General features: G+C 55.7%; 1 protein-coding gene and 1 pseudogene across 1 annotated transcript in view; one reads left to right on the top strand and one right to left on the bottom strand.

Moving 5' to 3' along the window:
* Positions 1-13,219, bottom strand: part of LOC102835669 — a 74,390-nt pseudogene extending 61,171 nt beyond the window's left edge.
* A 399-nt stretch (positions 13,220-13,618) lies between these two features.
* LOC102825582 (chromosome unknown open reading frame, human C2orf54) overlaps positions 13,619-17,121 on the top strand; it is a 6,874-nt gene continuing 3,371 nt past the window's right edge. The window contains exon 1 of the mRNA XM_006875204.1: positions 13,619-14,102. Coding sequence (XP_006875266.1) covers positions 13,619-14,102 — 484 coding nt within the window. The remainder of the gene's footprint in view (positions 14,103-17,121) is intronic.

Raw genomic sequence — 17,121 nt, 5'->3', positions numbered from 1 at the left:
GAGTGTGGGTGTTCATGGGCTCAGGGACCCTGGTTGTGTGGCTCTCTGGGGTGGAGTGTGGGTGTTCATGGACTCAGGGACCCTGGCTGTGTGGGTCTCTGGGGTGTTGAAGGCTAAGGCAGCTACAGTTCAGGAGTAGTAGGGAGACAGAGTCCCCTCAGCGTCCCCATTACTGGCCTTGACTCCTCCCTGTTATCACCCCTGGCTGGAGGAGCATCTGGAAGGGAAGCTGCTAGCATCTCATCTAAGACATCCCCACTGCATGAAAGGATGGATCAGTGTCCTGCTCTGGACCATGTGGCCTGGGCTTCTCCGCCTACAGCTGGACCGCTGGACCCCCTCCTTTACTCTCTCCCGACACCCAGATCTGGATCTGAGGACCCAGATCATGGGAAGGTGGGTGCGAAGTCCCCTTTCCTATTTGGTGCAGCAGATGGGGAAAGGGAGGCTGGGGGACTCAGGGTATGTGGGCCAGAGCCCATGCCCACCCAGGCTGGCCCACGCTCTGCTCACGGGCCAGGCCACAAGAAGCAGCCTCTACCCATGAGCTCAGTCTTATCTGTGGACCACCTTGAACCTCAGCGCCTTTAACAGGACCCTTGGGATGCTCCACTAGGCCTTTGGCAAAGTCACTGAGACCCCAGGGGGGCATCCACTCCTCCTGCCCTGTGTCCCCCTGAACACAGCTTGCTATGGTTCTCCACTTGGGTTCCTGATGCCGGAGTGGAGGGTGGAGGGCGGCGGCGGAGGAGCAATCCAATGGGACCCCTCCCCCCAGCCCGCATTGGTCAGGGCTTGGGTAGTCTGGTCTACACCGTTTCTCGAGTCAACGACAGGGGGCAGAGCTGGGTCAGTATTTGAGGTGTCTGGACTAGAGTCTTCTAGGAAGAAGGGTCGAGGTACCAGGTGGTCGGAAGCAGGTGCTCCCGAGAGACCTACGCAGCCCAACGCTCCCAAGATGCAAGGGGAGGAAGGACAAGGACCAGGCTCCGCGTGCCTCGGAGACGCAACCACTGCTCCTGAGCGATCGACGGCTGCCGCGGAGCTTAACAGTGCCACCATGTGGCTGCGCGGAGCACTGCAGGAGGGGCTCCCTGGCCCTGGGTCAGGGAAGCTGCCCTCAGCTGGGAGCCTTTGGTGGGGACTTGGAAGGAGAGCGTGGCTAAGGGCGGCTTTAGTAAAGCCAGGCCATGCAAATGAACACCCAGTGCTCAAAAGTTCCTTAGAACTTGGCGATTTAGCAGCTTCTGACCCCCAGTTAACAGGGAGGAAGCAGGGGGGCAGGGAGCAAAGTCAAGGTCACAAAAGGCAATGTGAGGACTGGGACCCAATTTGTACATGGGTGCACCTAGTGACAGAGCGTGGGGACTGTGCTCACAGTCCGGACCCCCTGTGCCCTACCAGGCCCACAGGCCTGTGGGGTTCCAGCTCATTCTGCGGGACACTCCCATGGTCCTGCCTGCAGGGGCTGGTGGGCTCCCTGCAGGGGCAGGCCCAGCTGGAGGGATATGGGGCTGACAGAGCCTCTGCCACCTCCACTTCCTGAGGAGAAAGAGCAGTTTGTGTCCATCTGACACCAGGTTCGAGCACCGTGGTGTTCCCCAGCAGCCAGGCCTGGGTGCCTCCCTGGGGGCAGAAATATGAGTCTCAATTAGAGGGGCTTGATCATCATCTGAAGCCAGATCTAGGGGCTCCTTCATCTCTGTACCTCCACCCATCAGCATGAGCTCAAACACAGCTCAGGACTGAGTGGCTGAAACCCGGCTACTCAAAGCTCTCCAAATAAAAATCCTCTCAACGAGTACTGCTTCAGAGGACGAGAGCACCATCTGTCTGGTTTACCCAGGTCCCAGGGCCAACACACGCTTCCTGGAGGAGGTGGCATCTGAGGTGGACCTTGGAGGATACATACTAGGGGCCCAGGTTTATGTGTCCCTGTGGAGGTAGCAGGAAGCAGGCTCAGGGCTGGGCAGATGGACAGCGGTAGGGCCCGAGAGGTGATGGGGAGCAGCAGTAGGTACGGCCGGGTTGTGAAGGCCTGGGTGGCCCCACTGAGGAACATAGACTGATTCTGGAAATGGGGTTGGGGAGGGCTTCTGGGCAGGGGTTATGGTCTGTCTGAGGCCCAGGATGTATGGGCACCAAGTGAGGGCCTGGGACAGTGGGACACCAGACGGTGCCTCCTCTCTCAGCCTAACCCCACAGGGACAGGCCACATCAAAGTCACCACAGGCTTGGTCCTACAAGTGGATCCTGCTGAGGCCCACAGTACCGATGGGTATATTGGGGCTGAGATCATCATTGGCAGAGCACCAGGGTTCCCTTCGTGACTGCCGTCACCTCACCGACCTTCCTTCCTGTGTCTCCTGACAGTGCCCCCTCACCCCGGTAGGTTTCCCCCTCCCCTTCCACCCCTTCTTACCTCCCCACTTTGTGAACCTGTGTGCATCTAAGCTCTGACCACAGAACATGCGTGTTTCTTCTCCTGAAGTGATTCCCAGGGCCCTGCAAAACCCCTGGCTAGAAACTCCGCCCTCCAAGGGTTAAAATCCAGGGATCCAGGATTTGCCTTCCGGGAAGGATGTGGGGTGGGGGACGCAGTAAGCCAATACTCCCACTGCAACCAGCTAAATGATGAAGCTCGTATTTAACATGACAGCCGAGAGCTCTGAAAGCAACAGGGAGGTGAACTGAAAGGAGGAGAATCACTTGGGGAGGACGGTGGCTCGGCGTGGGCTGAAGGTGATGAGCTGAACTCTGCCGGACAGGGGCCACTGGGGGTGGGGGAGATCAGACAACAGCTCTCAGCAGGAGCATGAAGTCCACAGCAGAGGTGGTTTCTCCTACAAAGCTTTTGTTCATTTTGGAGGCTGCTGGGAGGCCAGGCAGACAAAGTGCCCTTCAGTGCTTACAAAGCAAAGATCTTGCAGGGCGGGCAGCCAGCTCGAAAACCTGAGAGGGAGCCGTGACTTGACATTGAACATCTCCACCTGCAGGTCCTCACTGATTCTGGGGCCTGCTAGAGAAGGCTTGCTGCTGGAGAACAGAAAACCAGCTGGGATGTGCATGTTCCCATGGGACTGGAGGGACATGCTTGCAGACAGACTTGAGGGGTCTCAGACTTTACAGTTTACCTCTCAAGATGTTTGCAAATTTTGGAGTCTCATGGGGTGGACGCATTGAAGGCTAAGTTGTAAACACCTAAAGGGCTGAGGAGACATTGGCCCACTGGGCTCGCAGGCAAAGCTCTGGAGGAACATGCCTGAGGGTTATGGATGGTCATGGATGAGCCAGGACAGGTAGAGTACGGCACACACTGCTCAGCCCCTAACCAGGTTGAGATGGTCTGCCCCCAACTCCATTAGCATTGGAAAGGTCACGTCTCCCTGGTGGAATGTAACCCCCGGTACTGACAATGTACATTATGAACAATGTCTAGAATACAACAAAAAATTAGTAGAGGAGAGATCAAATGACTGACAGGAAAATCAAACAAAGCTGATGGTTCAGATGTTGGACTTAACTGTCAGTAATTTTACAGGTAACAAGGATTACTATACTCAGGAAAAATATGGACAAAAGAGATGAAAGTTTGAAGAATTTCAATAGAGAAACTTTGTGATCACAGCAGGTTGTTGTTAAGGTCCATCACGTTGGTTCTGACTCATAGTGACCCTGTATGGGGTTCCTGAGGTTGTAAACCTTTGCTGGAGCAGAAAGCCTCATCTTTCTCCCGTAGAGCAGCTTGAGGACTCAAACCACCGACCTTGTGGTTAGCAGGGCAGTGTTTACCTTACCGAGCCACACTGCCCCAAACAAAGAACTGTGATTAGAGACCACAAACTAGGTGGCAACGCCTAAGCTGTATGCATGTTGTAAGACCCAAGGGGCTTTTCCATCGTTGTCAAGGGGAGTGCTAAATGGCTCCCCTCTCATACAACACAGCAGATTAGACATAGCAAAAGGTGAGTTTAGTGAGTTGGGAATGGAGCTCAAAGGAAATATCTGAGAAAAAAGGAATGCTGAGAACAGATGAGGGTGTGCAGAAAATCCAACCCACAAGGAACTGGAATCTAGCAAGGAGAGGAGAAAGAGAATGTAACAGAAAGAAGAGATAATATCCAGGAAATTTCTAAAAACAGATAGATTTCAGAAATTTAGCCAACACCAAACTGTTCAGTGTTTCAGAACTCAGTATACTCCAGAGTGCTGCCCGTCTACAAAGTCCCACATGTCATATAAATGGATGTAGACAAGGCATTTGACCAAGTTCAACACCCATTCATGATGAAAATGCTAAGCAAACTAGGAACTTGGGGAATATCCTCAATCTGATCAACCACAGCCACGAAACACAGCAAAACCCCTGAGAACGGAAACACCACATACCTGCCTTGTCTTTCCGGGTCTCACGAGTTTTCCACCTTTGGCAGAGTGCAGCCTTCCCACTTTTCTTTCGCTTGGTTTTGTGGGAAATATTTGACAGATTTCCACCTTACATGGGTCCTGGCTTTTGCAGGTTCTGCCGTACATAGGAGAAAGTGTGGAACTGCTATCCACAGGGTTGGTGGTTCAAATCCACCAACCACTACTTGGAAACCCTATACAGGATCTCTGTGAGTCACAACTGACTCAAAGGCACTTAACAACAACAACTGAAAGAACAATTCAGCTAAGATCACACTTAATGGTGAAAGGATGAATCATTTCCCCCATGAAACTGGGACTAAGATATGAATGTTGGCTGTTTGTACTTTTCCTCCACGTTGAACGAGAGGTCTTCTGGTACAATGAGGTGATCACAGGCAGAAAAGGAAGGAAGGGAGGGAGTGACCAAATCTGGACTCAAAGACACTGTGAAGGTGCTTTCACACAACCTGGGAGGTTTCTGAGACTCGTTCTAGAGCTAGTGATGCACGTGTTCAGCCACGCCACAGGACTCAAAGCCAACATAGTAAAAACCAACACGCCATTGGAAACTGAAGTTAAAAAGACCATCTTGATTAAATGCAATCTCAAAGCGCTAACAAGTTGGCTCCAAAATTTATATGGAAATACATAAGGTCTGTTGTTGTTGTTGTTAGAGGTCGTGGAGTTGGTTCCAACTCATAGCGACCCTGTACAGGGTTTCCGAGGCTGTAAATCTTTACGGGAGCAGAAAGCCTCATCTTTCTCCCGCGGAACAGCTGGTAGTTTTGAACTGCTGACCTTGTGGCTCACAGCCCTATTCGTAATCACTACGCTACCAGAGCTCCTTACAAAGGGTCTAGAGTTGTTCAAATATTTTGAAAAAGAAGAATAAAGCTGAAGGACTTGTTTTCACCTCAGTGGCCAAGACAGCATGATGTTAGCATAAAAGACACATAGAGCACTGGGGCAGAACGCAGTGTCCTCAGCTAGGCCTAAACCATTGTCAAGTTAATTTTCAACAACGATGCCAAGATAACTCAGTGGGAGAGCGAAAAAACAATCTTATCAAATGATGCTGGACCAATCAGCTATCCATCTGGCAAATAGAACCTCGACCGTCAACTGGGCTATATATAAAAGTTCAGTAGGAATGAATCACAGGCCTAAACAGAAAATAAAAGTCTGACAACTAGTAATAGAATGCAGACAACCAGATTAATCAACAGGAAAAAGACTTGAGCAGACACTTCACGAGAGATGCAAAGAGTCTATCAGCACCCAGAAAGCTGTGGTCAACATTATCCATCATTAGGAGGTCAGATTGAACCAGATGCTGGAGAACGGGTATGAGAGGGAGGTCCTGTCTGTTGGTGTCAGTCTGGACGCGTTTATCTGGGCGTTGTGGTGCCTGCCTGCTGCTGGCCCAGGAGTAATTGCACACGGATACTAATCACTGCAGTGCAAATAGCAGGTGTTGGCAGGTGGGGCAGCAGACCTGACCTCAAACACTGCAAGGCTTTGCCTGGTTTCTAGACAACAGTTTCACATGCAGAGTGGAGACTTGGGATGAGCAGATGCATCGCCCCCAGCCATGTTTACCCAACCCCGATGCCCCCAACACGATGTTGGCACTATCCTTGGTCCTGCCTCAGTCCAGCCTGGGTCCTGGCATACACTGGCTGGGCTGTAGTGTGCACCCACCTCTCCACCCAGCCTGCAGGCTTTCACAGGGCTGAGACCCACTGGACCCGGACGAGAGAGAGCTAGCCAAGCCCCAGGGACAAGGCACTGTCCAGCCTCCTCTGCTTTGTTGGTTTACCAGCTCGGTCAGTTCTGTCCTTGTGTGTGCATGTGAGTGTGTGCCCCATGTGTGCATGCATGCTAATATGTGTGTGTCCCTATGTGTGTGCATGCATGCTTGTATGTGCATATCCCTATGGGTGAGTGTGTGTGCATGCATGCATATGTACATACAGGTGAGTTGTGTGTGTATGCCTATATATGTGTGCACCTGCATCTGTAGGTGATTGTGTATGTGAGCACATACACTTGGGGCTTCAAAAAGTTCACAATGTAATGAAAAGAAAATGGACTGACTCCACAAACTTTTAAAAGTCTCCTCATATGTGGTTGCATGTGTATCTGCCCATGTGCTGTGTGGCTGTGCATGAACACACATGTGCAAGTGTGGGTATAGACACCAAGTGAGTGTGTGTGTGTGCACATGCACAGGTATATGTGTGTATGCATGCGTGTGTGTGCATGCACACGTATACAGTGTGTATATATGTGTGTGTGTGTGCATGCTCAGGTAGAGTATGTGTATTCACACATGTGTGTGTGTGCATGTACAGTTATACAGTGTGTATGCATGCCTGTGTGCATGCATAAGTATACACATATTAATGCATGTGCATATGTGCGAATGCACAGGTATACACCTGTGAGCATATGTGTGTGTGCATGCACTGGTATACTGTGTGTGTATGCATGTGTGTGTGTGGGCATGCACAAATAAAATGTGTGTGTGCACGCATGCGTAGGTGTGTGCATGCATAGGTATATGTGTATGCATGCATGCATGTGTGTGTGTGCATGTACAGGTATATGTGTGTGTATATGCACGGGTATACTGTGTTTATGCATTCATATATATGTGCATGCAATGCATATTATGTGTGCATGCATGCATATGTGTATGTGCATGCACAGGTATATGTGTGTGTGCGTGTGTGTGCATGTGCAAGTATAATGTGTGTATGTACACATGTGTGGGTGTGTGCATGCATAGGTATATGTGACTATGCATGCATGTGTGTGCATGCATGTGTATGCATGCAAGGCATATTGGGTGTGTATGCATGCATGTGTGTGTGCCTGCACAGGTATACTGTGTGTATGCATACATGTGTGGATGTGTGCATGCACAGGTATATGTGTGTATGTATGTGAGTGCATGTGTATGCACACGTATGCGTGTGCGCACGCACAGGTATACTGCGTGTACATATTTTTTATGTATGTACAGATATACATGTGTATGCATGTGTGTGTGCACGCACCACTATACATGTGTGTATATGTATGCACAAGTATACATGTGTGTATGCATGTGTGGGTACATGTGCATGCACAGGTATACATGCGTGTATACATGAATGTGTGGGTGTGTGTATGGTGACTGGACCAGGTCAATCATGGGAATTTACTTTGCTCAGGTGACCTGTATTGTTTACACAGGACCATGTCAACCCCCTGCAGCAGGTGTTAATAACTGGCTCTGAGTCAGCCAGCCCATGGAGGGTTCACTGGGCTCCCCAAGAGACCAGTGGAGGTGGAGACCTCGTGGCCCTGGTGACCAGGGCAGGGGTGATGGTGCAGACAGAGAGGCATGGGTAAGAAGGCTGATCACCGGAGGGCTCTGGGACTGGGGAACCCAGTCATTACTATTGTTGAGATTGTGTTGTCAAACAGGTGGGCACTCTGAGGGAAACAGAAGTACAATTTCTGCAACTCAGAGTAGACACAGGGGATGGACCACAACAATCTCCCCTCCCCCCAGGCAGCTGACAGGGAGCACCTCTTTAGGGAGCAAACACACCCTAACCCTGTCACAGAGAACACCTGCTGGGAACTGGAGCCCAGATTCTGTTGTGCTGGGGAGGGGTGTCTGCTACCCACCATGTGCAGCTGCATCCTGAGCCCCTGCAGCATGGAAGTGGGGGCCTCTGCATCTCACCTCCCGAGAGGTGTCTGAACTGTGTGTGTGTGTGTGTGTGTGTGCGCACATGTGCTGCGCATGCCCCGATGAGCATGTGATCGGGGAAAAGAGGTCCTTAAAGTCAGGAAGTGCTCCAGCCTCCCTCCACCCTCAGGGCCCTCCTCCCCCAGTGCCTGCAGCCCACTGACCTGGATCACTCTGTCTAGCCCCAGCGGGGGTCTCTCACCAGGGCCCTCATCACCGGGCTCACTGGAGGCAGAACTCCGACTCATTGCAGCCTTGGATAGGTTTCTGAGGAGCAGTGGTGGCTGTTCCCAGGTGGGTCCCACCAAGGCCTCCCTGCAGGACACCTGGCCCACACCTGCAGGGTCCTGGAGACTCTGTCCAGTTCTCCGGAACTGGGCGCCTGGTTGCACTCTTGGGAACACCAGCCACCAAGCTCAGGGGAGTTGCTGTGGCAACTGAGACGCTGAAGCTGGTTGTCCTGGAAACAGGAGTGCAGGGCCGGTTGCCATGGGGACTAGGAAACGCAGGAAGCCCTGCTGTTTCTCAGGGAGACCTGGGGACGCCCTAGGGAACTGTCCACCTGAGGATCCACACCTGGGGAGGTGTGGGGACTGTCAGACCCACCCTGACATGGACAGGCACCCCAGAAGTGGACAAACCTGCTGGCCAAGTCCTGTGTGGGGCAGCACTCAGACCCCCGCCTGGTTTAGAATCACAATTGCAGTTTAGCATTTAGAGGAGCCACGGACTGAAGCTGAACTTGGACTTGGGAGCCCGGTTTCTGATCTGTAGGGAACGTATTTCATACCTGCCTGTGGCGTCACATGTCTTCCTAGGGGCCCAGGGCCGTAGGGGGACAAGGCAGTGCGGGAGGGGCACTTCACTTTGGGTTTTGGAAAGCCCCTCTGAGAGACGTCTCTGTTGCAGGGTGGGGGTGTGTTGAGGGCAAGGTTAGCAGCAAGTTTCCATGACCAGTTGGGGCCTGACAGACCACATCAAGCCCACCTGGGCTAGCCCTCACCTGGACTCAGTTCAGCTCTAGGTCAGCGTGTCCCTGAGGACTCCTTGGGTTCATCTGTCAGGGGATGTGGAGTGACCAACTGCCCCTGTTTGCTGGTTTCAATGCTAAACTGGAGCATCTTGGGTATAATGGATGGCTGGTCCACCAGGTGAAGCGGCACCCACCGTGTTGTCCCCCAAGGCAGACTCTGCCGGGTGACCCTCACCCCCTCCACTAGGTATTCTGTGACTGTGGCTCCCACTAATGGGGCCTCATGTCTCCTCCAATTCCTGCCTCCATGGCCTATTCTCCATCCCTGTTCTCCACTGTGTGGTTGTTAAGTGCCGATGAGCTGGTTCCAACTCACAGTAACCCTGTACAGGTTTCTGAGGAGCAGCTAGTGGGTTTGAACAGCGCCACACCAGAACGGGTCCACCTCAGAACACCTGGATCATGTTACTTACCCTGCAGCCCCTCAGCCTACGGCCCCACCCTCACACCCCTGGTGACCATGCAGAGGGCCTGGCAGCCCCCAGCCTCTGCCTCACTGCTCGGCAACCCTGCTCCAGGTTCTAGGCTGGGAAGGTGCCCTGTGGGGGACAATGGGGAGGGGTTCACACAGCGAAGGCCAGGCTTCTTCTGGCCACCTCTGGATATCTGGCATCTGAGCCACAACTGTTCCCTAAAGGGACCCCTCTGAGCTCCCCAATCCTAAAGGGCTCCCCAACTTTAATGGATCCACTTCCATGCTCCCCCAACCTTAAAGGGCCAGCTGTGGGCTTCCCCAACCCTAAAGGGACCACCCCAGGCTCCCAAACCCTAAAGGGCTGCCCCAGGGCTCCCTGACTTTGATGGAGCCACCTCCCCACCCCACCCAACTCTAAAGGGCCACCTCCAAGCTCCTTTAACCCTAAAGGGCTGCACGGGGGCTCCCCACCTGAATGAAGGTTGATCCCCTGACCCTAAAGGACTGCTGGTGTCCTTCGGGTTGGAGAGTCTGCTCAGTGCCCTGTGGGAGGAGTTCTGACCACTCATGGGACCCTCTGTCTGCCATGGGCACTTGGGGCTTGCTCATTCTGTTGGTCCTGTAAATAGGGCTCCGCTATGTACACAACACAAGGATCGCACTGTGGACCCCAAGCTCCCAGAACTCAGCATCCTGGGGCCCCTGCCATGATGGACATGGGCACCCTGAGTCAGAGTGGCCAGTAGTGTCCACTCATCTCACATCTCCATGTTATCCACTGATCCTCATGGCTAGAGACCCTGCAGCCAGGCCAGAGCCTTCCTGGAGGGGAAGGGACCCGAAACCCACATGCTTCCTGTGTGAAGGTCCATGACTCATGAATGTTCTGACCTCACTCCTCCTGGCTGACAGGCCTCGGGTTCAGAGGCAGGGCAACTCAGGAAGAGGGAGGGACACAAAGGAATGCAGAGCCTTCTGTCCCCCGCACCCCTACCCATCCCAGCCTCTGCCCCCCTGTCCCCACAATCTGCTCTGGGATCTGGATCTGGCTCACGGTCACTGTCTCCATCCACTGGTGACTCCATCCCCCCAGGTCATGGCCTGCCTGGCCGACCTGTCTCTCAAAGATAGTGAGACAGCTCAGAAGGGTGGGACTGAGTCCTGGGGGCTCTGCCCGAGGCTGGGGCACCTGCAGATGCTGGACACAAGTATCCTGCTGGACAGCAGTCTGGTTTGACTGAGACAGCCCTGTTTTGAGCACAGCTCAGACCTGGAGCTGCTGACCGTGTGTGGCCTCTGTGACCCTCTGGGTGACTCAGACACAGGACAGCAGTGGAGGCCTGTCAGGGAGTGGCCAGGTCAGATGGGCATCTGGGAGACTCATGTTTGGAAACATTAACACCCCAGCTTCTCAGGGATCCCCGGTGAGCCTTTGGCCTGTGTGCTGGGGAGAAACTTCACGCTGCCCCTTGGAGTCTAGCTCTTGGGGTCTCTCCAGCCTGCCCACCACCAGGAGGACCACAAGTGGCTGCCAGGTGTAGGGAGATGATCCAGACTGGGAGGTCCCACTGAAAGGCTCGGGGAGAGGATCTCATTGAGCTCAGATCCTGGGCTCTTAGATTCATCCACTCTGGGTCTGCAGGGGGCGGGTCCTGGAGGTGGGAAGTCTCACCAGGACCTTGCTCACACCTGCTCCCATGGAGTATTAGAAAGAAAACCAGCTGCCCTCCACCCCCCGGCCACAGGGGCACCACTTCCTCAGGGTGTCCTGTGGCCTGTACCCAGCCACAGGCTAACTGAGGTATGGGCCTGAGCTGAACAGCAGTTCTCAAGTCAGACAATCTCACTTTACCAGGAGAATTTGGTCTTTGTCTTGGTTCCCACAAGAACAATCAACCCAGTGCCATCGAGTCAATCAATTCTGACTCACAGTGACCCTCGGTGGGGAACCTCGGACCCTTGGCATCTCAGAGGTGGCTTTGAAGAGATCTTCAGACCCAAGGGGCCTCTTGGGAAGGGACTGCCCAGGCCAGAAAGACCTCATGCACCCATGTGACGTCAGGCAAGCTTAGGGGAGAGGAAGGGACTCAATCAACCGTTGCCATGATTCTAACTCACGTCCCCATTTGTGTCAGTAGGACTGCACTCTGCAGGGCTTCCAGTGGCTAACTTTTCACACGTAGATCCTCATCATTCTTCCTAGAGGTCTGTGGGTGAACACTGGCCCCACCCAGGGACTCCGCCTACACTGTGAGGCTCCAGGACAAGCTCTGGGCTTGGACAGTCCATGGATGGATTTATGGATGGATTTCCTAATTGGTGTGAATGCTTGGCAGAGTGACACACCCTTTTTGGGAAATGGAATCTCGTGTTGGGGACCCTCCCAGATCTCGCCCTTTTTGTGATATTAAAGCTGTAATTCTTAACGACAGTGCTTTCCTCTCAGCTCTGTAAGCTGTCCAAGCAAGTTATCAAACTCAAGAGGTAGCGTGGACCTTGAGCTTAGGCGGGTGACCTGAGGAGTACAGGGAACCCCACACTTTAGCCAGCAGGTTAGAAGTAAGTAATGATGTGGAGCTACCCGAGCTTGCCGGTGTCTGAAGATTGTGGGCAGACTTGGAGATTGGAGGACCTGTGAACACTGAGTGAAGACACTGAGCTGTATGGGGTGCCTTGTTAGGGGGAGGGGGCTTCAGCAAAACGGGTGCCCAGCTGGGGCCGGTTGGAGAGGAGAACCAGGGGGTTGAGGCCCGGCCTGGGGAGGTCTGGGGTCATGGGTTGGGGTCAGGAAGTGGGGGTGGGGGTTGTACTAAGACACCTAGAGGGAGGTGGGCTGCTCTGGAGGACCTGCAGGGTCTCCTAAGAGAGTAGGACCACTTCATAGATCGATCCAAAGCCAAGTTCAGAGCTGGGCAGTGAGCTGCCAGCCTCTGAGCCCCAGGCAGCTGGCTGAGGCGGGTGACTACCCCCACCCCCAAATCCGGAGTAGCCACACAGAATATGCTGGAGAGACAGGGGGCCGAGGGCAGAAAGGTCAGACTCCAGGGGGGAAGTAGTCTGGTGGGAGCGGAGCTAGGGGGATTCTCAGAGGACGGCCTGAGAGCACAGACCCACCCGCTGCAGCCCCGCAAGGGGCGTCCATTTCTGGTCACTCTGCGGTTCCTCCGTGGTTTTCCTGGAAGACTGTAGGGTGGGGACCAGAGGCTCGGCTTCCTGTTTGCAGCCTCCTGTGGCTGAGCCTCCAGCGGAAGGGCCAAGGGTCGCGGGGGCGTTATCTGTCTCCTGCCGGTTGGGACTTGTGCAGCTTTGGTAGGCGGTGCCCAGCGCAGGTGCTGGGGCTGGAGAGAGGACACCCTAGCTCCAGACCCAGGTGGGTGCTGGCTCCCAGAAGGCCGGCTCCGGGGTGGGGGCAGGGAGGGCTCAGAGCTCAAGGTGGGCGATGGCAGCGCTTGGCATTTCAGTTGGGCCCAGGCGTTAGGTATAAGGACTATGTGGGTGGTTAAGAGTTCCGCACACCACCCGGGGGGAGTAGGGGGCGACTCCCACACGCCAGACTCCGGGAAGCTCCCGCCAGCCTCACCTTACCTGTCTGAGCAATGGACATGTCCCCTCCCATCTCGTGGGGAGGCGGGGCGGCTAGGACCTGACGTCACGGAGACCCTCCCCGCGGCTCCTGAAGGTTGCTGGGCAACAATCGGGGGCCGTCACCGAGGGGTTCAGCCCGCGAGAGAGGGCCCTGAGCGGCTTCTGGGCTGGGGTGGGTGGGAGGGGGCGTGCCTCGGCAGAGTGGAGCCGGGCCAAGGCCCCGGTGACATTCCTGATTGCTGGGGACTGACTCACCCACTTCAAAGGCCTCGGTCCCGCTCAGCTATTTAGTCCGCCTGCCCGCCGCCGCCGCGCCCACACTCAGATCAGCTGCGCGGTGGGGTAGGTCCGCCCGCACCCGCAGGTGCTCCGCCGCCGTCTGCGCCCTCACCTGGATCGATTCCGTGGCCGCCGTCCGCCCGCCGCCAGCATGGCCGTGCAGGTTCCTCTGTGGCACCATTACCTGCAGGCGGTGCGGTCTCGCGCGGCGCCCCGGGCCCAGGACTTCCAGCGCGCGGAGGACGTGCTGCTCACGGTGCTGGAGCGCGTGCACGCCCTGGACCCCCGCTTCCTTGTCGATTACTCCCGCGACCTGGGGGCCTTCCAGTTCGCGCTGCGCTCCTCCGAGGAGCCCCTGAGCCTGGAGGTGCCCCTGGGGCTGGAGACCGAGGCTTTCCTGATGGAGGAGCCGGCTGCCACCGAGCCCGGGGACAGCCCTGCGTGGTGCCGCCTGGGCGTCCCCAAGGACGGTGCTGGCCTGGAGCGGTGGACAGCGGACGACGTCTTCAGCGCCAGTTCAGAGAGCGGCTCCCAGAGCTGCGGCCACATCGTGCCCAGCAAGGTCCTGTGCGTCCTCAAGGGCCTCCTGGTGGCCGCCATCGTGCACTGCAAACATCACAACCTCATCGCGCCAGGTAGCGCCCGCCGTCCGTGTGCGCGGGAGAGTGAGTGTTGTTGAGTGAGTGCGTGGTTGCTCCCTGTGGACGTGCGCACCTGCCGGGGGTTGCTCAGGGCCTTATGGGGGCACATGAGTTGAAGAGACATTGTTCTGAATCCTTCTAGCTCCAAATCCGGTCTAAGATGTGTTTTGTGTTACCTAATTATCATAGTGATTTCTGTCCTAGAAATCTAATGGATATTCTTTTTTAAACGGCAAGAAACTTCAAGACCAGGGTAATGGTTTCCAATTGGCTGGCTTGTTGGGGGTCCCTGACACAGCTCTGGGAAGGTGGGAGTGTAACCAGCAACAGCCGGACGGTGTAGTCCTACCCTTCTCAGCCTGGGCCCCTCTCCTGATGCTGATGTGACTGAGGGGGTGAGGGTGTGTCCTGCGGTGAAGGGTGCCCAGAGCGGAGAAGCGGGGGTTTCCCTTTCACCAGGGTCCGTCTGAGCAGGGCCAGCACAGTGACGACCCCAGGTGGGCAACAGGGTTAGGATGGTGGGCTGTCTCAGTAGGCACCTGGGGACCCAGACAAATTTCCTGCTTCCCTTGGATGAGGACAGGAATGTGGTATGGGGGACACTCCCTTCCACTGTTTGTTGCTTCAAGTCCTGGGCCCTGCCCTGGTGCCGGCTGGGATGCTAGTGTCTGGGATGGGGTCTCAGAAGACCCTCTGGTTTCTGGACCGGGTCACCCAGGATAATGTGGGCTCGGGGTTCCACCCCTGACTGACTGTCTGCAGTTAGTGGTACCTCAGGGATGTACTTCTGCTCAGACCAGCCGGGGCAGGTGCCCACCTCTCCCAGGAGATGGTGAGCAGCCCTTGAGGGCAGCTGGACCTGTCATTTGTGGTGTCCACACCCCCCCTTCCCCCCCACACACACCGTTGCCCTCAGCCTGTAATTATGCAGGTGGCTTGTGAGGACCATGGTTATGAACTACTGTGGCCCTTCCCACCTGGCCCTGTCCCCAGAGGGCTCACTGCCCACCTGTGTACAAGCCCATTGCTGGGGTGAGTACCTGGTGCCCGTACCATCGAAGCTGCCGGTCCCTCTGAACACACACTCAGCTAGTTTCCGGGCAGAGAGACCCAGCAACCTGCCTGGAAGTCACACTGGGTGTGTGGGATTCCAGACATTGTTCTGTGACACTCAGCTTAGAGGGAGGTGACAGGAGGGAGGTGACATCTAAGGAGCTGGCCCAGACGGCCTCTGCCCAGAGTGTGAAGGTGGGGCTGCTGTGGGCATGGGCACAGTGGGCCCACTGGCTCCCTCCAAGGCCAACAGTCATAGACAAACCATGACCGATGGCAGCTAAGAGGAAGTGGGCTTAGGTGGGCAGGAGCCTCGAGGGCTAAGGGGAAGCTGAGGGGGTACCCAAACAGGCTGCTGCCCAGGGCAACGTGACCCAGTGGCCAAGGCCCTGGGGGAGAAGCTTTGTGTCCAGAGTATCTGGGGAGCAGGGATCACGTCCTCCAGCAGAGGTGACCGTTCTGTGGGAAGGACAGAGCTGCTCACAGACTTGGGGTCCTGCCTGTCCTGTCCTTCTGATGGCCCTTTCCCAGTGACCTCTCCTCCAGCCACCAGATCTGCGCCTCACATCTGCGCCCCTGCAGGCAGGAGGGAGGGACTGAGTGGTGGCTGTGTCCCAGGCCCCCCAAGCAAACTTGGGTCCTGAATGGCCTCTTGGTCACCAGCTTTACCCCTGGGCTCAGGTCATACCCAGTATCCCCAGACTGAAGGGCTCCCCAGGCCTAGCATTGTGGGTGGTGGCATGGTGTCTGGCCTTCAGGTGTTGGGGGTCAGGATTACTGGGGTACCCTCTGCACAGAGGGACACAGCAGGTTGAGAGGAATGTTTCTAATGAAGTGAACCTATGCTTACGTGTGAAAGAAAAATCTAGCCGGGTTTCTGACCCTGACAGGCCCCTTGGTGGATACGGTTGGGCAGGAGCCTCCACACATATCTGATGGTGGTGGGGAACACGGCACTGCCTGCCCACTGGGAACCCAGGTCCAGCCCACCTCAGGTGGAGAAGACAAGGTCCAGTTACATGAGGGGCAACAGGAGGCAAAAGGGGACAGGCTGTAGGCGCCAACCAAAGCCTCCCAGGGTGAGCTCGGTCCACACGTCTGTGGGGCTGCCCCTGCCCCACCCCTGAAACTCCTGCAGCTGACCTCAGGGGCCACGGCCGTTGCCCTGAAGGGCTCACTCTAATTTTTTGGGTTCCTTCCAAAGTGAGAAAAATGTAACCAAACCTGAAGGGGTGTGCCCACTTGGTCTCCATCCGCAACCAAGGCCCTCCCCACCCCTCAACCAAGGCATTTCCTTTTAATTGCGAAAATGCCTTTCAGAGCAGAGCAGTCCTGGGAAAGGGGGCTTGAGGCACTGTCCCTTCTCCTGGCTCTGGGCCACCTCTTCCAGCTGGGGGAGGGGTCCTCTGCTGAGAAGGTCAGGTATGACAGAAGGGTAGCCCAATGGTGATGTGGGGGAGGGGGCTGAAGTGTATCCAGGCAGGCAGAGGTGTTGGCAGGGGTGGGAGGCATGCTGAGAAGTATCAGCTGGCTCAGCTGGAGTGGGTGTGGGCAGTGGGGGGTGAGGGGCAGAGGCCTGAGTGGGGGCTGCGGTGTGTCTTGCTGGGGAGGCTGGAGAGTTGGGACAGGGACTGAGTAACACCATTGGATTTCCCAGATTATGGCGGGACCATCGGGGTGTGGGGCTCTACCACCACCAGGACACCAGGTGGCTCTAAGAACCAAATCCCAGGCTTTAGCCAGGTGGGGGCTCTACCCCGAATGAAATTGCTTCTCTTGGAGCCCTACCAATCTCATGATCCAGCCAGGGAGGGGGGACGCAGGTGTACAGGAGGGGGATACAGGTATGTATGGTAGGAGGATATAGGTGTGCAGGGAGGGGACACAGGTGTGCAGGGAGGGGACACAGGTGTGCAGAGAGGGGACACAGGTGTGCAGGGAGGGGACACAGGTGTGCAGA

The sequence above is a fragment of the Chrysochloris asiatica genome, unplaced genomic scaffold (genome assembly GCF_000296735.1).
Source record: "Chrysochloris asiatica unplaced genomic scaffold, ChrAsi1.0 scaffold00314, whole genome shotgun sequence".
NCBI lineage: Eukaryota > Metazoa > Chordata > Mammalia > Afrosoricida > Chrysochloridae > Chrysochloris > Chrysochloris asiatica.
The sequence above is the reverse complement of the archived record's forward strand: the minus strand, read 5'-3'. Positions and strand labels throughout refer to the sequence as shown.